Raw genomic sequence first — 21764 nt, 5'->3', positions numbered from 1 at the left:
CTTACTTGATTATGAACAAAATTATCTGGATAGTGGTGGGAAGACATTGAGGGGGTACATTTCCCTACCTCATCTCCCCTGTCTACTATTCCATGCAAGCTATCGCAAGATTAGTCTTCAGAGATTGGCTCCAGAGTCCAAATGGCAAAAGAGTAATGCACCTTTAAAATATGTAGTTTCTGGTTCTATAGATACTACTCAGCATTTTTTTTGAAACAGTATAAATATCATTGTTGCGTTCCCTTGGGTTAGGACTAAAGACTTTAATAAAAGCAGTGCCTTTCATTAGCTTGTAGTTAGTGTGTTCATGCGGTACAGCTTTTAGTAAAAATATACGTGATGAACTGCATGGATGGTGTATTATTTTTGGTTCAAAAACATGGGAAGTTGGGGTAGTGGAGTCATTTCTGGATGATGATCAGTGAAACTACAACTTTCAGGTGCCTTAAGGGAGCCTTTTTGTGGGGCTCCATGGCCAGGGTTTTGGGGCAGCTCTGCTTTTGTTTTAGGGGCTTCTGCATAATGATGAGTTTGCAAAAAGCATTTAACAACTTAAAAGCATTTGAAAACCATTGAAAAATATTTCTGTTTTAATTTACCTACCTCGACATTCATCTCCTGTTTTCTTTAAAACATCAACCAAAAAAAGGATGTGAGGTAATTTTATGTCCACAATTCCCTGGGATATTTTGCTGTCATCCCTAATGTCAGAATGAGGACAAAGGGAAAATAAGGATACAAAATAGAACCAAAGACAGGAAAAAGTTAGCATATCGTTTTCTGGCAGCCAGTATTGGTAGTATCTTAGCACTAGCCCTCATCTTGAGCTGTAAATGCTGGGCAAATTGCTATGACTTTATTAAAAGGAATCCTGTACTAAATTATATTTGTGTGACCCAACAGTGGCCCACAGTGAGCACTTGTTAGCCACATTCAACATCCTTTTGGGTTAGTTGTTGGTATTTAATAGGGACATTATTTTCTTGTCAGGTAATCTAGATTTAGTGGTTGTGATTATGATTCAGGTGTGTCTCCTGGACAGACCTGCTTCTCTCTCCATGTTTGGGTTTTCAGTGGCTTAGTGTTCTAGCAAATAACTGTATTCCTGTATATGCAGGTGGTGCTGCAGCTGCTTATTAGAAGCTGTGTGATTCCAGCAGCCACTTGCCTCGGTAGAAAGCCCCACTGCCCTCCAAGTTATATCTCTTGCCTTGTTATCTAGGCTGATTATACCCCTTGTTGATCCTCATAGTCTTGTGGTAATTACCTCCTCCTCCAACCTCCCTGATCACCCCTACCTATAATTAAAGAGAAGAATGGAAGAGGGAGCATGTAGCTCACAAGCTAACAAGTGTGTTGCTGCTGCAAGAGGGGGCTGTGCACCAAACAGATTAGATCATAAGTAGAGTTGCCACGTTTTCCAAAACGTATTCTCCAAGTAGCCTTTTCAGTGTAGCCCATTTGTAGCATCACAGGAGCTGTCTGACAAACAAATACCCATGACCAGTATCAGAAGAAGTCAGAACTGTTCTGGGATTATGTATTTAAGACTTTGCAAATCCTCTTTTTTGAAATACGTCTTCCGCCAAGAAATCTTTATGGATGGCAGTGGCTGCTTGTCGATCTCCTACACAGCATTGTGTTTTGGTTTGTTTTTGTTTTTTAATCCTTCGAACACACATTTTAAACTTAATTATTCTCCTTTGTGGAAAAAATGCATATCTAAATTCACCAATTTGGACAGTGCCTATGTTAATCCTGTGTGAAGGGAAGGAACCAAGGAAGGAATTCAGTTTACTGATGTGTACTTTTTTGGCTTTCAGAACAGAATTGAAATTTAATAGTCTGTACCATTTCATAAGTTTTACTTTCAAGTGTTTTAAAAGTCATATGCATTTTATACCTTTCAACAGAGGAATTTAAATGTAAACTGAGTAATTAGCAGCTAATTATACAATGCAGATACAGCAGGCAGTTTGTTATCACAATATGGTAGATGAGAGGGGCAGCTTCCACCTTATTTTTGTATGTCTTTATAGGCCTAAAAAAAAAAAAAAAAAAAAAAAAAAACTAAAAAGTAAAGGTTGTGATATTTATATTCCCAAGCTGAGTTTCTCCAGTAAGCAATGGGAGGGATTAAGAGTTGCAGGCACTAAATTAATTGGCCTATTCTTAATGATGGGCTGGCCACCTCCAAAATGCCTACTGTTCTGTGTCACCTATGTTTTGTTTTCCATAGGGAAAGGCAGGTATGGTGAGGTGTGGAGGGGCAGCTGGCAAGGGGAGAATGTTGCCGTGAAGATATTCTCCTCCCGTGATGAGAAGTCATGGTTCAGGGAAACGGAATTGTACAACACTGTGATGCTGAGGCATGAAAATATCTTAGGTAAGTATAAGGATAACCCCCTCGTTAATTGTATCTAGGGAGAAATAATTGTCCGCCTTTGCTGTCTCCGTTTTGGTGAATGTGAATTTGAGAGTGTCTCCTAAAAAGCAATATAGGGATCCTTAGCATTTATATGCTATTTAATTTTCTCAAACACCAATTTCTTATTTAAATCTGCAAATAAGTTTAAGACTCTCTGGATGATGAAAGGAAATCCACTAGTGCTAAGTCTTATTCCTACATCTGCAGATTGTTATTTAAATAACAAAAATTTGCCCCATATTGTTCACTTCAAGGCTCATTGGTTGTTCTACTTACCCCACCCTTTTTGAATATTTATTACTTGAATCAAACTAAGAAAGATCTTTGGACTATTTCCTAGAGATTCACAGCTCCCAGGGATATCGTAATTAAATGCACATTCCCTCAAACTAGGCATCATTTTTAAAACCCAGATTTGCAGAGGGATTCAGGATACATTTTAATTTAGAAACTAAAGCTTAGCAACATTTGTGAAATATGTAAAGTGCCCGTTGAAATACTGCTATGGCAGTATAAAGGGTGAGCACACTCCTTAGGCCCATTGACTTCTATATTTTTGAAAAGTTTCTCCAAATGTGTTTATACTGATACATGTATGGTGAATGCTGCCTGGAGTGCTTCTTCAATAGTGGATATAAAGTTTATATAGAATTTAACTCTGTATAGAATAGTGTTGGCCACCTTATGGCTATTGGATTAGGTCTGGCTCATAGGAAGGCCATTGCCAAAATTTATTTCTATTTTAGCACTGCCAATTTAGTATTTAAATGAGTCAAGTTGTCTGCAAATAATGATTTGACAGTTGTCCAAAGCTTCAAAGCTTTGCTTCCGTGGTGTGGTGGTGATGTTCCATCTCAAAATTGTTTCAGTTTCTGTAGTTGATTTCTCACTTTTGCTTACCCATCGGGTCCTAGTCATCACTTAATCCTCCTCACCTCAGCTGTCAGCTTTCCCTTTCCAATTCATCTTTCCACTTGGAGTTGTCTTCCATTGGGGAGCAGAGATAATTCTGTTCAGTGTCTTTGATGGCTCCCACATTTCCTGCAACACTTGTGACTGGTGTTCAAGACTCCCTGGTTTCGGGCTCCAAGGAATCACTTAACCATCCTTTACAAGTATACCCCATTCTGTTACTACGAATACTGACCATTCTTTGAGCTCGCCACAAACATTTAGGTCTCACTGTCCTTCCTCAGGTTGCTCTTGATCACTCACTATCCCTTTCTCATCCTCCAACCATTCCTTCCTCCATCAAAACCTCTTGGCCCCCTTTAGTTTTGCCCTGTGGAATTATTTGTGCTTTTCTGCATTCCCTCACTTTGTACCTCTGTTCTAACTCTTACCACACACTGCCTTGTGTTGCCGTTAAATGTCTGTGTAACAAGAATAGCAGCAGTCGTGACAACAAACATGTAATGGATCATTACTACGCAGTAACCACGGGTGCATTATGTGCATTTTGTTATAAATCTTCACCATGACCATAAGAGAATAGATACTCTCATTTTCCCAGTTTTAAATGTTGAGGTAACCAGTATATACAGAGAGGTGAAATAGTGGAGGTGGGAATTACACCAGGCAGCCTAACTCTTAACCACAGTTTTGTACTCAAAACACAAACATTCCATAAAAGTAATCTAGAATCGTGAAGCAAATGAAGTTATATAATTCACGCTTAAGAGATGAACAGTTAAAAAAAAAAAAACCTGATTATTTAAAAGTATTTTTTTCCTGATGGTCTAGAGCATAATTAATGGGACAGATAAAATTCTTCCCTAAGACCTAAGGGGCTTACTGAAGGTGAGATAATACAAGTGTATTTGTTTATTATTTATTTATTTAATCAGAAGCTCCTTTTTCTTGGGGGAGGAAATCAGTAGAGGCTACACAGATATATAACAGTAATTTAATTTCTTTTGAGTGGTGCTGTTAGAGTTGGGGGTATTTTTAAAGAAAATCATTAAAGATTAGTATTATTTGGTTCATAAACTGTTAAAGCAGAAACATTTTCTTTATTAAGAATAACTAATGTCCAAGAACACATTTTGATGCATATTTTGGCCAGCTAAGGGCTCCAAGAGAAGCAGCTTCAAGGGGAAAAAGCAGATTGGGGAGTAGGCAAGGAGTGGGAGACTCAGGGCTGGCCATGGGAATAGGCTTAGAGGAAGAGAGAGAAAGAAGTAGAGGGTGAAGGTGCTAAAATATTATTCAGTTTGCTTTGCATATGTCCCTCAGGCGAAAATGTGAAATTATTTTTTCTCTGAGTAGAAATCATTTGTTTGGGGACAGTATGGCGTAGTCGGTAAGAGTCTGGGTTCTAGAACCAGACCTACAGGAATCTAATATCAGTGATGTGATCTACTTACTTCGTGTGGTTTTTGGAGGATTGCATACAAAGTTCCAGGCACATAGTACTCAATAATTATTAACTGCTTCTGTTGTGGTTGCCGATGTTGATGATCAAATAGGGGACCTTTCTTGGCTCACAGAACCTTCCTATGCAAGGTATCAGGACAGCTAGCACCAAATTCAGAGTTGATAGCAACTTAAATAGCTATGTGATCCTTGGCATCTCCCAGCAGCAACTTTATTATCTGTAAAATGAGCATAATGATGTCTTTCTTACCAGCTTGTTGAGAAAAATCTCATGAGAAAATATATGTGAAAGTGACATAAATTTTATATAAAGTACTATGCAAGTATAAAGCATTTTAATGTATTTTCTCTTACATTTTCATAAGTCATTTAATTCTTCCTCAAGCCATATCCGTCTTAAAATTTTTTTTTTCTCACTTCTTTTTAAGTCCCAAACTTCACTGTCTACCAGCGTGGTTCATATATGTGAGAATAATCCTAGAAAGGCACCTCTGTAGCAGAAAAGGCAAGCACACGTCACAATTTATTTCATAAGTTAGAAAGTGCCCCTAACTTCCAGACAGTCTTCTGCATGCTCAAAAGTTCCCTCCAGATGTCTAGAAAAATCTTGTCCGGGCTGATAGCGATGGCTCATGCCTATAATCCCAGCACTTTGAGAGGCCAAGGCGGGTGGATCACCTGAAGGTCAAGAGTTTGAGACCAGCCTGGCCAAAATGGGGAAACCTCATCTCTACTTAAAATATAAAAAATTAGCCAGGTGTGGTGGCGGGCCTCTGTAATCCCAGCTACTCAGAAGGCTGAGGCAGGAGGATCGCTTGAACCCAGGAGGTGGAGGTTGCAGTGAGCCAAGATCGCGCCATTGCACTCCAGCCTGGGCAACAAGAGTGAAACTTCGTCTCAAAAGAAAAAGAAAAATCTCCTCCAACCTCTTCATCCACATTTGTCAGTCTCTCACTTTACTTCAAGACCAGTTGAGTTGCTACTTCCTAATGGAAGCCTATTGTAACATCTAGTCTGAATTACTATAATTTCCTGCTCTGGGCTCACGTTGCCTTTTGAAAATATATATTATAGTACTTTTCACATTTTATTGTAATGTTTTCGTTTTTACACCTGTCTTCGGCCAACAAACACTATCATCTTGGTTTTTCTGTGTGTGACTGACAGAGAGCATCATAAATGCTCATTATATTCGGTTGGTTTCTTTTTTTATTTTGTGAATCGGTCAATCGTTTAATGTAAACTCGCCCCATTTATTTTACATCTGAGCAGACATAGTCTAGGGAGCCTAATTGAGTTGCCCAGTATTACACAAGTAAATCACAGGCAGAGTCAGGACTAGAATACCGTACTCAGGTTTTAGGTTTGGTGTTCTTTTAGGATGGTTGATGAATGGCCTGTTCCTAAAATGTCAACATGCTGAAGGGCTTGGCACTATCATTATGGGTGAGCACAAAGATATTATTGCTATCTGAATCTTAAGGAATGTAAAATATTCTTTAAAATATTGCTGATAATGAAATGAATATGAAATTTTCCTATTAGCAGTGCCCTTTTAAGGAATAAATGCTATTATTTTTCTCTGTTGATGCTTCTGTAAACCCCCTCTTAGGGCAATTGGTCAGTTTAATTACTCTTTGTTACAGATGACATTTACTGTGTAGGTTGCTGTTTCTAAATACTTAAAGTTATAATGTGGAATTCTCATGTGTATTAATTTTGTTCTTGGTCTCTTCAGGTTTCATTGCTTCAGATATGACATCAAGACACTCCAGTACCCAGCTGTGGTTAATTACACATTATCACGAAATGGGATCGTTGTACGACTATCTTCAGCTTACTACTCTGGATACAGTTAGCTGCCTTCGAATAGTGCTGTCCATAGCTAGTGGTCTTGCACATTTGCACATAGAGATATTTGGGACCCAAGGGAAACCGGCCATTGCCCATCGAGATTTAAAGAGCAAAAATATTCTGGTTAAGAAGAATGGACAGTGTTGCATAGCAGATTTGGGTAAATTTCTAAAAATATTTTTTTCATTACCAGTTTTACTTTTGTTTCCATGTTTAGCTGAGTTGCATCTCTCCCCTACAACATGTTATGCAAAATTTCAAACATGCAGAAAAGTTGAACATTTACAATGAACACCTTTATACCCACCACATAGATTCTCACATTAACATTTTACTATCCTTAAGCATTATTACGTATTTATTAATCTATTCATCTCCCCATCCATCAGTCCAACTCAACCTTTGATAGAATTCAAAGTAAATTGCAGACAAAGGAATTCTTTCTTCTGATGATTTCAGTGTGTACACTAGTAGATCGTTGACAAGAATGCATTATTTGCTTTTTCTTTTTTCAGGTAAAATTTATATACTGTGAGATACACAAATTTTAAATACTGTCTGAGAGTTTTGACAAATGTTGTAAAACCCAAATCCCTGTTGAGATACAGAGTTTCCCATTACTCGTGACAGTTACCTCACTCTCATTTAGTCAGTCCCGGCCACACCCCACCTCAGAAGTAACCAGTACTTTTGAATTCTGATTTCACAAACCTTCACATAAAGTAGGTGCACAAAAAATACTCTGTAGAATTAGTTTGTCTTAAAAGTGGTCTCTAAAATCATTCTGTAACCCAGGCAAAAGAATCAAGTTAAGAAATAGGAAAATAATCCCCAATGGATTCACTCTTTTCCCTGTTAGGATAGCTCATTCTTATGGTGTTAGAGTAGTACTCAATGTAGTTTTAATTGCATTATAAATAAGAGTATTTTCATGTATAGTGGCATTTTATATAAAACCGTGTTCTTCCTGGATTCCTGGAATATTGACTGAATAATTGTACTAATGAGAACTGAATTGTAATAACTATATTCAATTCAGTGAACTATTCGGGGCCCTCTACTTGATTAAACATGGTTTATGTGATATTCATATTATTGCAATTATTGTTAGACTGATAAAGGTTTAGACAAAAATAGCTTTAATTATGTAAATAACAACGTTTATTTTTGTTTGTTTTTAAACATAAGGGATTTGACATGTTAGGAAAATTTACTTCCTTTGAATCCTTTTAAAGTCTTTGCTTTTACATTGAGAAATTACAATGTTTCCCAAGCAGGAGAAGAAAGATTTTAGGATAAGCATTGAAAGAGCATGGCCCTAAAGTTTTTTGCAGGCATTTTTAGTTGTGGTGTAGACGACATCTATGGCTTATTCCATGGCTGTTACAGCCGGGGTGATTTGGGTTTAAATTCTGGCTTTCTAAATTACTAACCCTGTATATTTGTGCAAGTCTATTTATCTATTTACCTGGCCCGAGTACTGACACTGCTTTCACTCAGGGAGACAGGGACAGTGAGGGCGGAGGCGGGTGGGGTTGGGAGTTAGCCAAGAAGAACTCCAGGGTTTGACACTGTGCCCTGGACTTCACTTGAAAGGTTAGGAGTTCAAGACGAGCCTGGCAAACATAGTGAAACCCCGTCTCTACTAAAAATACAAAAAAAAGAAAAAAAAAGTAGTCGAGTGTGGTGGCACATGCCTGGAATCCCAGCTACTGGGGAGGCTGAGGCAGGAGAATTACTTGAACCCAGGAGACAGAGGTTGCAGTGAGCTGAAGTCGTGCCATTGCACTCCAGCATGGGCGACAGAGCTAGACTACATCAAAGAAAAAAAAAACAATGTGATTGTAAATTACTCATAGAACTAAAAAATAAGCCCACGTCACAGGATTCTGGTAAGGCCCAGAAATATTATAAATGTCTGGTAAATAATAAAGATTCAAGTTGTAGCTTCTGTTATAATCCAGTGGTCTGGGGAGGGTGGACAAATCGAGGGGGCTCTTGGTTTTGGTTTATGGGACTTGGTAGGGAAGGAGTTGAGGGGAACTTTGCAGTAAGTCCAGCTAATTAATTCTTCAACTACATTTCTTTTGGCTTGTAACCTTCCAATTAGATATATGGGTGTGTATAAAAATCTGTTAAGGAGTTATTATTCAGGATATGGTAAACAATGCGGTACAGGAAACAACTCTTATAAGACCATGATTTATTTATAACTTTTCAGTGTATACCTAGCAATTAAGGATTGCATATTAGAAATAGTGTTCTATGATTAATCCTGCAAAAAGGTCAGTATTTGACTGATTAATTGGTTGAGAGAGGATCTTATTCTGTTGCCCAGGCTGATCATAGGTCACTGCAGCCTCGATCTACTGGGTTTAAGCGATCTTCCTGCCTCAGCGTTCCAAAATAGCTGGGACTCCAGATGTGCACCACAACACCTGGCTAAGTACGTTTTGTTCTTAGTAGAAATGAGGTCTCACTATGTTGCTCGGGCTGATCTTGAACACCTAAGCTCAAGTGACAATCCCATCTTAGCCTCCCAAAATGTTGAGATTACAGATGTGAGCCACTGTGCCTCGCCTATTTTTCTAACTTTTTATTATTAAAAAATTCAAATGTTATAATGATCGCTTAAATCCCAAACACCTAGATTCAAAAATTGTTAAAACTTTGCCATGTTTGCTTTATCAATCTGTGGCTGTGTGTATATTTTTGCCAATCCATTTGAAAATAAAGTGTTACAGGCATCACAACACTTTACCCGTCAATACTTCAAAATTCATCCCTATTTTTATTCTATCCCAAAATTGCAAAATACTTAAAAATGCATCTTCTTCATAATCAGTTTATCATATCTACAAATTATTGATAACTCTCTAGTATCATTTTATATTCATTTTCAGTTTTTTCAAAGAAGAACTCAGCCAAAGTTTACAAATTGCATCTGGTTGTTTTGTCATCTTTAGTGTAAAAATCACTTATTAATAGGAAGAAATTACTTGTAAAATTTAGCAGCTTAAAACAACACAGATTTGTTATCTCACACAGTCCCTTCAGGGTCAGGAATCTTGGAATGACTTAGCAGTGTGGTTCTGGCTCAGGGTCTTATGGAGGTTGCAGTCATCTGAATGCTCAACCGGAGCTGGAGGTTCCAACTCTATGAGGACACACTTACAGCCATGATTGGCAGCAGGTCTCAGTTCCTTGCAAGGGGACCTCTCCACAGGGCTGCTTGAATGTCTTCATAACATGGTGCATGGTGAGCTGAGAGGGACAAACAGGAAGCCTTTTATAATTTTATAGTGTCTTTTATATTCTAATTGTGAAGATACACACTGTCACTTCTGCCATATTCTATTCAGTAGTATACACTCAAAGGATGGGGAATTATGCCTCACCTGGAGATCCTAGCTGTGGTGGCCTTAAAATGTGTCCACAAGGTCTTTGAAGCTTCTCCCATCTTCTGAATATCTCCATGTTCTATTTAACCTGCACCTTTTAAATATTCTGATATTTTGACTGTTTCGTTCTGCAAATGGTGGAGGGGCATACAGTAGTCCCCTCTTTTCCATGAAATACCTTCCAATACTCCCAGTGGATTCCTGAAACCCAGGATAGCACCAGATTCTATATATACTATATTTTTTCCTGTTACATACCTACTATAGTTTAATTTATAAATTAGGTACAGTAAAAGATGAACAACAATAACATAATAAAATGGAACAATGATAGCAGTATGCCATAATAAAATTTATGTGAATGTGGTCTCTCCCAACATATCTTAATCGTACTGTACTCACCTATTTTTGGACTGTAGTTGACCGTGGGTAACTGAAGGATAAGGCGGGGACTATTGCATAGGATTTGGGAAATGTTCACAGTGTCCACAGAATCTTGGGGTTGATTATAAAAATAGGTGAAAGAGGAACACTGTCTATTTTAGTCTAATGCAATTGCCAGTATCTTTGCTAATTATTAAGGATGAGATAAGGTGTGCTAGCTCCCTGATGTTACATGAAATTGTCATCCCGCACATTCAAAGCTGTGGAGTGGAAGGTGAAGCATTCTCTGTAGTCGGCTTGAGAGATCACCAAGGGATATTTGCATTGCAGTGGTTTACAGGGACTACTTGCTCCAGTTTGGCACTTTTCATTACAACAAATGTTATAGGAATCATTTTCAGTCAGTCTGCATATGCGTCAATAACATAAAGTCATCCACAAATACAGCATGCATGTATCTGTCTCCCCACTGGCCAGTGAAGAAAGCCTGTCTCCCTAATTGACTGAGGAATTCTGGAATGAGTCATGGTTTAAGAAAGCATTTGAAAGCCATTTAACCTTTCATTTAACCAGAGTTCTGCTTTCAACTGAGGTCCAGTTAAATGCTGTCTGTTTCCATGATTCTAGAGAAAGGCTTGTGGGTTTGGTCAGCATTATTGCTCAGATAAGCAGCTCTTCCTTTAGGAATAAAGCAGTGCTTATAGCAATCTGCCCTTTATGTAGTGATAAATTACTTTAAATGCTCTGTCTCACACTGTTGGAAATTTGTGTTTGGAGACTAGTAAGAGCAGTGGTGGAGCTTGAGAGCTTAATTTGCTTCTTGTTAAGCCACTTAGAGGCTCACATTTAACATGTGAGCCTGTTTTCCTGTGGACTTCAAACACTGGCCACGTTGGTTTAGTGCATTGGTCTACCATTTACCCAAAACTGTGTCTCTTTGAGGTTCATATATTAACCTAATAGCCTCAGAATGTTTCTGACATTTAGTCCCTTTTCTGCTGTCACCCCAGAAATAATCACAAAGGGCATTCTAGGGATTATTCTGAGTGTAATGCAACAGTGACCCTGAATCCATAAGAGGGCACTTTTGATTGGGGTTGGTTTAAAATCCTTCAGCAGCCCCTTATGAGAAAGGAAGTGGTTTGATTACATTGTTATCTTCTTCCTTTCAGGCCTGGCAGTCATGCATTCCCAGAGCACCAATCAGCTTGATGTGGGGAACAATCCCCGTGTGGGTACTAAGCGCTACATGGCCCCCGAAGTTCTAGATGAAACCATCCAGGTGGATTGTTTCGATTCTTACAAGAGGGTCGATATTTGGGCCTTTGGACTTGTTTTGTGGGAAGTAGCCAGGCGGATGGTGAGCAATGGTAGGTATCTAATCTAATATTGTCTTAATCCAAGCTCTCTTGATCCAGCTACCTTTAAAAGGACTGAAGGGACTATTGAAGTTCACATTGTTCTTTGAATCATACTTGTCAAGTTATAGGCATTCATATTTGATTTATGGCTGGTAGATGGAGTGTAATGACTTTTATGTTTGAAATACACCACAGTAAGTGATGGTTGAAACCAGTATTTCTGGAGAGACCAGCCATTCCTTGGTTTTTCTTTGGATTTGTTTCATATTTCTTTTCTTTTAAATTTAAAAAATTGATATGTAATACTTGCATTTATGGAGTACATGTGATATTTTGATAAATGTATATAATACGTAGTGCTCAAATCAGGGGATTCAGGCTGTACATCACCCTGAACTTTTATCTTTGTGTTGGGAACATTCAAATAGTCTCTTCTAGCTATTTTGAAATATATAGTATATTATTGTCAACTATAGTCATGCTACTGTGCTGTTGAACATTAGAACCTATTTTTTCCATCCACCTCTATGTTTGTACCCATTAACCAATGTCTCTTCATCCCACTGCCATCCTCACCCGTATTCCCCAACCTTCTCAGCTTCTGGTAACTATCATTCTATTCTCTACTACCATGAGATCAACGTTTTAGCTCCCATATATGAGTGATAACTGGCTGTATTTGTCTTCCTGTATCTGACTGATTTCATTTAACATAATGACCTCCAGTTCCATCCATGCTGCTGCAAATGACAGGCTTTCATTCTTTTTTGATGGCTGAATACTACTCTATTCATGTATATTTACCACATTTTCTTTATCCGTTCATCCATTGATGGTCTCTTAGGTTGATTCCATATCTTGTATATTGTGAAGAGTGTTGCAATAAATATGGAAATGTAGATATCTCTTTGATATACTGATTTCCTTTGCTTTGGATAAATACCCAGTAGTGAGATTACAGGATCTGATGGTAGCTATATTTTTAGTTTTTTGAGAAATCTCTATACTGTTTTCTATAATGACCCTATTCGTTTATATTCTCACCAACAATGTATAAGAGTTCACTTTTCTCTGCATTCTCACCAGCATTTGTTATTTTTTGTCTTTCTGATAGTAGTCATTCTAATTGGGGTAAGATGATATCTCATTGTAGTTTTGACTTGCATTTCTCTGATGATTAGTGATGTTGAGAATTTTTTCATGTACTAGGTGGTCATTTATATGACTTCTTTTGAGAGATGTCTGTTAAGAACCTTTGCTCATATTTTAATGAAATTATTTTTTGTTGTTGTTGTTGAGTTGTTTGAGTTCCCTGTATATTCTAGATGTTAGCCTCCTGTCAGATGAATAGTTTGTAGATATTTTCTCCCATTCTACAGGTTGTCTTTTTGCTCTATTGATTGTTTCCTTTGTTGTATAGAAGCTTTTAAGTTTAATCTCATTTGTCTATTTTTGTTTTTGTTGCCTGTGCTTTAGAGGTCTTAGCCATAAAATCTTTGCCTATACCAATGTCATCAAGTGCTTCCCCTGTGCTTTCTTCTAGTATTTTTATAGTTCGGGGTCTTAAATTTAAGTCTTTAATTGGTTTTGAGTTGATTTTTTTTTTTCTCTTTTTTCTTTTTTTTTTGAGACAGAATCTTGCTCTGTCACCCACACTGGAGTGCACTGGTACCATCTCAGCTCATTGCAACCTCTGCCTCTGGGGTTCAAGCCTCCTGAGTAGCTGGGATTACAGGCGTGTGCCACCACACGCAGCTAATTTTTTTATATTTTTAGTAGAGACAGGGTTTCAGCATGTTGGCCAGGCTAGTCTCGAACTCCAGACCTTGTACTCTGCCCACCTTGACCTCCCAAAGTGCTGGGATTACAGGCATGAGCCACCACGCCCGGCCGAGTTGATTTTCTTATGTGGTAGGAGATAGGAGTCTGATTTCATTCTTCTGCATATAGCTATCCAATTTTCCCAGCACCATTTATTGAAGAGGGTATCCTTTCCCCAAATTATGTTCTTGGTGCCTTTGTTAAAAAATATGTGGATTTATTTCTGGTTTCACTATTCTGTTCCGTTAGTCTATGTGTCTGTTTTTATACCAATACCATGCTGTTTTGACTACTATAGTTTGATGTAATATATTTTGAAGTCAAGTAGTGTGATGCTTCCAGCTTTGCTCTTTTTGCTCAGTATTGCTTTGGCTATTTGGAGTCTTTTGTGGATTCATACAAATTTTAGGATTGTTTTCTCTGTTTCTATGTAGAATGTCACTTGTATTTTGATAGAGTTTGCTTTGAATCTGTAGACTGCTTTGGGTAGTATGGTCATTTCAATATTCATTTTTCCAGTTCATGAGCATGGGATGTCTTTCCATTTGTTCGTATACTCTTCAACTTTTTTCATCAGTAGTTTTTCTTGTAGAGGTTTTTTACCTCATTGGTTGAATTAATTCTTAGATTTTTTTTTTTTTGGTAGCCATTGTATATGGGATTGCCTTCTTGATTTCTTTTTCAGCCAGTTTGTTATTGGTATATAGAAACAGTACTGATTTTTGTATGTTGATTTTTGTAACCTGTAACTTTACTGAACTTATCAGTTGTAAGATATTTTGGTGAGTTTTAGTTTTTTCTAGATAAAAGATTATGTCATCTGCAAAGAGGGACAATTTGACTTTCCTTTTTCCATACTGAGTGCCTTTTATTTCTTTGTCTTGCTTGATTGCTCTGGCTAAGGCTTCTACTACTATTTTGAATAAGAATGGTGAAAGTAGGCATTTTTGTCTTATTCCAGTTCTTAGAGAAAAGGCTTTCAGCTTTTCTCCATTCAGTATAAATTTATCTGTGAGTTTGCTGCATATGGCCCTTATTATGTTGAAGTTTGTATATTCCTTCTATACCTGCTTTGTTGAGAGTTTATATCATGAAGGGACGTTGAATAGATACAGAATTTTTCTGCATCTATTGAGATGATCATAAAGTTTTTGTCTTTGATTCTGTTGATGTGATATATCACATTAATTGATTTGCATATGTTGAACCTTCCTTGCATCCCAAGGATACATCCCACTTGATCATGATGTGTTATCTTTTTGATGTGTTGTTGGATTCAGTTTGCTTGTATTGTGTTTAAGATTTTTGCATCTATGTTCATTGGGGATATTGGCCTGTAGTTTTCTTTTTTTTGTTGTGGTGTCCTTGTCTGGTTTGGTATCAGGGTAATTCTGGACTCAGAATGAGTTAGGGACAATTCAATACTCTTCAATTTTTTTGGAATAGTTTGAGAAGAATTGCTGTTAGTTCTACTTAAGTTTGGAAGAGTTCAGCAGTAAAGTCATCCAATCCTAAAGTTTTCTTTATAGGGATACTTTTTATTACTGACTCGATCTTGTTACTTATGGTCTGTTCAGTTTTTAAATTTTCTTTTGGTTCCATCTTGGTAGATTATATCCATTTCCTCTAGGTTTTCCAATTTGTTTGTAATAATCTCTGATGATTTCTGTATTCCTGTGGTATCGGCTATAATGTCTTCTTTTTTGTTTCCGATTTTATTTACTTGGGTCTTCTCTCCTTGTTTCTTGGTTAGTGTAGTTAACGGTTTATCAGTTTTGTTTACCTTTCCAACAAACTTCTTATTTCATTAATCCTTTGTATGATTATTACTTTTTGGTCTCTATTTTGTTTAGTTTTGCTATGACCTTTCTTACTCTATTAAATTTGGGTTTGGTTTGTTCTTGCTTTTCTAGTTCCTTGAGGCTCATCTTTAGTTTGGACTCCTTCAACTTTTCTGATGTAGGTGTTTATTGCTACAGACTTATCTGTTATCACTTTTTTTTTTTTTTTTTTTTGAGACGGAGTCTCGCTCTGAGGCCCAGGCTGGAGTGCAGTGGCCAGATCTCAGCTCACTGCAAGGTCCGCCAACCGGGTTCACGCCATTCTCCTGCCTCAGCCTCCCGAGTAGCTGGGACTACAGGCGCCCGCCACCTCGCCCGGCTAGTTTTTTGTATTTTTTAGTAGAGACGGAGTTTCACCGTGTCAGCCAGGATGGTCTCGATCTCCTGACCTCGCGATCCACCCGTCTCGGCCTCCCAAAGTGCTGGGATTACAGGCTTGAGCTGTTATCACTTCTTTTGTTGTATCCCATGGGCTTTGGTATATTGTGTTTCTGTTTTTATTTGTTTCAAGAATTTTTTTTATTTCCTTCTTAATTTCTTCATTGACCCAGTGGTTGTTCGGGAGCATGTTTTTATATTTCCATGTGTTTGTACAGTTTCCAGAGTTTCTCTTGTTATTGATTTCTAGTTTTATTCCATTTGTTGAGACTTGTTTTGTGGCCTAACATATGGTCTATTCATGTGCTGATGAGAATAATGTGTATTCTGTAGCTGTTGGATAAAATGTTCTGTAAATGCCTGTTAGGTCCATTTGGTGTAAAGTACATTTTAAATCCAATGTTTCTTGGATTTTCTGTCTAGATGATCTGTTCAGTGGTAAGAGTAGGATGTTGAAATCCCCAACTATTATTGTGTTGGAGTCTGTCCCTTTAGGTTTAATAATACTTGCTTTGTATAAAAATGCTCCAGTGTTGGGTGCATATATATCTAGAATCATGATATTCTCTCTCCCCTTATCATTATACAGTTGACCTGGCACATCACAGGTGTGAACTGCATGATTTTTTCAACCACACGTGAACAACAACAAAAATACATTATTTGTGGGATGCAAAACTGAGTATATAGAGGGCCTACTTTTTGTATCTGTGGGTTTCACAGGACCAGCTGTGGTACTGAGTATGTATATATTTTGGTTTAGACTGGGGTCCTGAAACCAATCCTCCATGTATACTGAGGGACCACAGTATAATGACCTTTTTTGGTCTCTTTTTACAGTTTTTGGCTTAATGTCTGTTTCATCTGATACAAGTATAGCTACTTCTGCTTGCTTTTGGTTTTCATTTGCATGGAATATCTTTTTTTATCCCTTCACTTTCAGTCTATATGTGCCTTTACAGGTGAGGTGGGTTTCTTGTAGACATCATGTAGTTGGGTCTTGTTTTTAATCTGTTTAACCAGTCTATATTTTTTAATTGGGGGAATTTAATCTGTTTACATTCAAAATTATTATTTATGGGTGAGAACTTATTTCCGCCTTTTTATTAATTGTGTTCTGGTTGTTTTGTATATCCTTCATTTCTTCGCCTTTTACTGTTTGTTTTTTTGTGTGTGTGGTTTATGTATTTTCTCCTTAAATTAGAATTTTTTCTCTTTCTTATTTTTGTGTCTGCTTTACCAGTGTTTTATGCTTTCATGTCTTTTTGTGATGGCATATATCACCCAGATATAGTATTTCCTTATGTGTTTCTTGTAGGGCCAGTCTAGTGATGATAAATTCCCTCAGTTTTTGCTTATCTGGGAAATAACTTATTTTTCCTTCATTTAGAAAGGATAGCTTTGTGTTGAGTGTTGAGTGTAGTATTCTTGGCTGACAGTTTTGTTTTTTCTTTCTACATTTGAATATGTCATCCCATTCTCTCTTGGCCCGTGAGATTTCCGCTGAGAAATCCACTGTTAGTCTGATGGAAGTCTTTCATATGACTTGATGCTTTTCTCTTGCTGTTTTTAGAATTTTCTCTTTGTCATTGACTTTAAAAGTTTGACTATCATGTGCCTTGGACAATACCATTTTGGACTGAATCTTTCTGGGGATCTTTGAGCTTCCTCTATGTGAATGTCTATATATCTCTTGAAAGATGTAGGAAGTTTCAGCTTTTTTGGGGGGATAGGGATAAGTTTGCTATGCCTTTGCCCATTCATTTGCCTTCTGGAAAACCCAAAATTTGAATATTTGGTTGTATAATGATGTCCCATATATCATGTAGGCTTTGTTCATTCCTTTTTGGTCGAGTGTGTGTTTGACTGGTTATTTCAATAGACATCTTTTCAAGTTCAGAAATCTTTCTTCTGCTTGATTTAGTCTCTGGATTGCATTTTAAAATTTCCATTCAGGTTGCTGTGAATACCATTAATTCATTCTTTTTTACAGGTGAGTAGTATTCTATTTTATATATATATATCTCATTATGTATATATATCTCAAATATATATATACACACACACGTATACATATATATCTATTATATGTGTAGATAGATAGACAGATATCTCACAATTTCTTATCCACTTGTTGATTCATGGGCATTTGGGCTAGGTCCATATTTTTGCAATTGCAAATTGTGCTGCTATAAATGTGTGTGCAAGTATCTTCTTCATATAGTGACTTCTTTTCCTCTGGGTAATCAGTAGTGGAATTGCTGAATCAAATTGTAGTTCTACTTTTAGTTCTTTAAGGAATCTCCACAGTGTTTTCCATAGTGGTTGTACTAGTTTACATTCCCACAAGCAGTGTAGAAGTGTTTCCTTTGCACAGCATCCACGCCAAAATCTGTTATTTTTTGATTTTTTGATTATGGCCATTCTTGCGCAGTAAGTTGGTATCACATTGCAGTTTTGATCTGCATTTCCCTGATCATTAGAGATGTTGAGTATTTTTAAAATATGTTTGTTGACCATTTGTATATCTTCTTTTGAGAATTGTCTATTCATGCCCTTAGCCTACTTTTTGATGAAATGGTTTGTTTTTTTTTCTTGCTAATTTGTTTGAGTTCCTTGTAGATTCTGAATAATAGTCCTTTGACGGATGTATATATTATGAAGATTTTCTCCCACTCTGTGGGTTATCTGTTTACCCTGCTGACTGTTCCTTTTGCTGTGCAGAAGCTATTTAGTTTAATTAAGTCCCACCTATTTATCTTCATTTTTATTGCATTTGCTTTTGGGTTCTTGGTCATGAAGTCTTTTTCTGAGCCAGTGTCTAAAAGGTTTTTCCAATGTTATCTTCTAGAATTTTTATGTTTCAGATCTTAGATTTAAGTCTTTGATCGATCTTAACTTCATTTTTATATAAGGTGAAGGATGAGGATCCAGTTTCATTCTCCTACATGTGGCTTGCCAGTTATCCCAGCACCATTTGTTGAATAGGACATCCTTCCCCACTTTATGTTTTTGCTTGCTGTGTCAAAGATCAGTTGGCTGTAAGTATTTGGGTTTATTTCTGGGTTCTCTATTCTGTTCCATTGGTCTATGCACCTATTTTTATACCAGTACCATGCTGTTTTGATGACTATGGCCATATAGTATAGTTTGAAGTCAGGTAATATATTATTTCCAGATTTGTTCCTTTTGCTTAGTCTTGCTTTGGCTATGTCAGCTTTTTTTTGGTTCCATATACATTTTAGGATTGCTTGTTCTAGTTTTGTGAGGAATGACAGTGGTATTTTTATGGGAATTTCATTGAATTTGTAGATTGCTTTTGGCATTATGGTGACTTTCACAATAATTAATTCTACCTATCCATGAGCATGGGATATGTTTCCATTCGTTTGTGTCATCTATGATTTCTTTCAGCAGTGTCTTGTAGTTCCTTGTAGAGGTCTTCCCCTTCCTTTGTTAGGTATATTCCTAAGGTATGGTATGGTATGGTATGGTATGGTATGGTATGGTATGGTATGGTATTGTATTGTATTGTGTTTATTGTATTGTATTGTTTGCAGCTACTGTAAAAGGGATTGAGTTCTTGATTTGATTCTCAGCTTGGTTGCTGTTGGTGTATAGCAGAACAATTGATCTGTATACATTAATTTTGCACCCAGAAACTTTAGTAAGTTCTTTTATCAGTTATAGGAGCTTTTTGGAGGAGTCTTTAGGATTTTCTAGGTATACAGTTATATCATCAGCAAACAGTGACAGTTAGACTTCCTCTTTACCGATTTGCATGCCCTTTATTTCTTTGTCTTGTCTGATTGCTCTGGCTAGGACTTCCAGTATTATGTTGAATAGAAGTGGTGAGAGTGGACATCCTTATCTTGTTACAATTCTCACAGGGAATGCTTTCAACTTTTTCCCTGTTCAGTATGTTGGCTGTAGGTTTGTCATAGATGACTTTTATTACATTGAGGTATGTCCCTTGTATGCCAGTTTTGTTGAGGGTTTTAATCATAAAGGGATGCTGGATTTTGTCAAATGCTTTTTCTGCATCTATTGAGATGATCATGTGATTTTTGTTTTTATTTTTGTTTATGTGGTGTATCACATTTATTGACTTGCATATGTTAAACCATCCCTGCATCCTTGGTATGAAACCCACTTGATCATGGTAGATAATTTTTTTGATATGGTGTGGGACTTGGTTCGCTAGTGTTTTGTTAAGGATGTTTGCATCTATGTTCATCAGGGATATTGGTCTGTACTTTTCTTTTTTTGTTATGTTCTTTCTTGGTTTTGGTATTAGGGTGATACTGGTTTTATAGAATGATTTAGGGAAGATCCTTTCTTTCTCTATCTTGCAGAATAGTGTCAGTAAGATTGGTACCAATTCTTTGGATGTCTGATAGAATTCAGCTGTGAATTCATCTGGTCCTGGACTTCTTTTTCATTGGTAATTTTTAAATTACCATTTCAATCTTTCTGCTTCAGGGTTTCTAATTCTTCCTGGTTTAAGCTAGGAGGATTGTATATTTCCAGGAATGTATCTGTCTCCTCTAGGTTTTCTAGTTTACGCACATAAAGGTATTCGTAGTAGCCTTGAATGATCTTTTGTATTTCTGTGGTGTTGGTTGTAATATTTCCCATTTCATTTCTAATTGAGCTTATTTGGATCTTCTCTCTTCTTTTCTTGGTTAATCTTGCTAATGGTGTATCAATTTTATTTATCTTTTCAGAGAACCAGCTTTTTGTTTAATTTATCTTTTGTATTTTTTGTTTCGATTTCATTTAGTTCTGCTCTGATCTTGGTTATTTCTTCTGCTGGGTTTGAGTTTGGTTTGTTCTTGTTTTTCTAGTTCCTTGAGGTGAGGCCTTAGATTGCCTGTTTGTGCTCTTTCAGATGTTTTGATGTATGCATTTAAGGCTATGAACTTTCCTCTTAGCACTGCCTTTGCTCTATTCCAGAGGTTTTGTTAGGTTGTGTCACTATTATCATTCAATTCAAAGAAATGTTTAATTTCCATCTTGATTTCATTGTTGACCCAGTGATCATTCAGGAGCAGGCAATTTAATTTCCATCTATTTGCATGGTTTTGAAGGTTCCTTCTGGAGTTGATTTCCAATTTTATTTCACTGTGGTCTGACAGAATACTTGATGTAATTTCAGTTTTCTTATGTTTATTGAGACTTGTTTTGTGGCCTATCATATGGTCTATCTTGGAGAAAGTTCCCTGCGTTGATGAATAGAATGGATATTCTGTAGTTGTTGGGTAGAATGTTCTGTAAATACGTTAAGTCCATTTGTTCTACGGTATAGTTTAAATCCATTGTTTCTTTCTTATCTTTCTGTCTTGACCTGTCTAGTGCTATCAGTGGAGTAATGAAGTCCCCCACTATTACTGTGTTGCTGTCTGCCTCATTTCTTAGGTCTAGTAATAATTGTTTTATAAATCTGCTAGCTCCAGTGTTAGGTGCATATATGTTTAGGATTGTGATATTTTCCTCCTGGACAAGGCTTTTATTTTGAGATGGAGTCTCGCTGTCACCTAGGTTGGAGTGCAGTGGTGCGATCTTGGCTCACTGCAACCTCCACCTCCCAGGTTCAAGCGATTCTCCTGCCTTAGCCTCCTGAGTAGCTGGGATTACAGGCACCCACCACCACGCCTGGCTAATTTTTGTATTTTTAGGAGAGACGGGGTTTCACCATTTTGACCAGGCCAGTGTCAAACTCCTGACCTCGTGATCTGACCACCTTCGCCTCCCAAAGTGTTGGGATTACAGGTGTGAGCCACCACGCCCGGCTGACAAGGCCTTTTATCATTATTTAGTGTTCCTCTTGTTTTTTTTAAAATGCTGTTGCTTCAAAGTTTGTTTTGTCTGATATAAGAATAACTACCCTTGCTCGCTATTGGTATCCATTTGCATGGAA

The 21764-nt window shown here is 37.2% G+C and overlaps 1 protein-coding gene across 4 annotated transcripts in view; it reads left to right on the top strand.

Annotated features, from left to right (window-relative positions):
* The window catches only part of ACVR1 (activin A receptor type 1), a 141490-nt gene that overhangs the window by 103583 nt on the left and 16143 nt on the right, over positions 1-21764 (top strand). For all 4 annotated transcript variants that reach the window (XM_007965024.3, XM_007965026.3, XM_007965025.3 and 1 more), the window contains exons 7-9: positions 2240-2386; positions 6543-6818; positions 11616-11813. In XM_007965024.3, the coding sequence (XP_007963215.1) occupies positions 2240-2386; positions 6543-6818; positions 11616-11813 (621 nt within the window). The remainder of the gene's footprint in view (positions 1-2239; positions 2387-6542; positions 6819-11615; positions 11814-21764) is intronic.

This window comes from Chlorocebus sabaeus, chromosome 10 (assembly GCF_047675955.1).
Source record: "Chlorocebus sabaeus isolate Y175 chromosome 10, mChlSab1.0.hap1, whole genome shotgun sequence".
Taxonomy (NCBI): Eukaryota; Metazoa; Chordata; class Mammalia; order Primates; family Cercopithecidae; genus Chlorocebus; species Chlorocebus sabaeus.
Note: the sequence above shows the minus strand (reverse complement) of the source record. Positions and strands in the feature narration are given on the sequence as shown.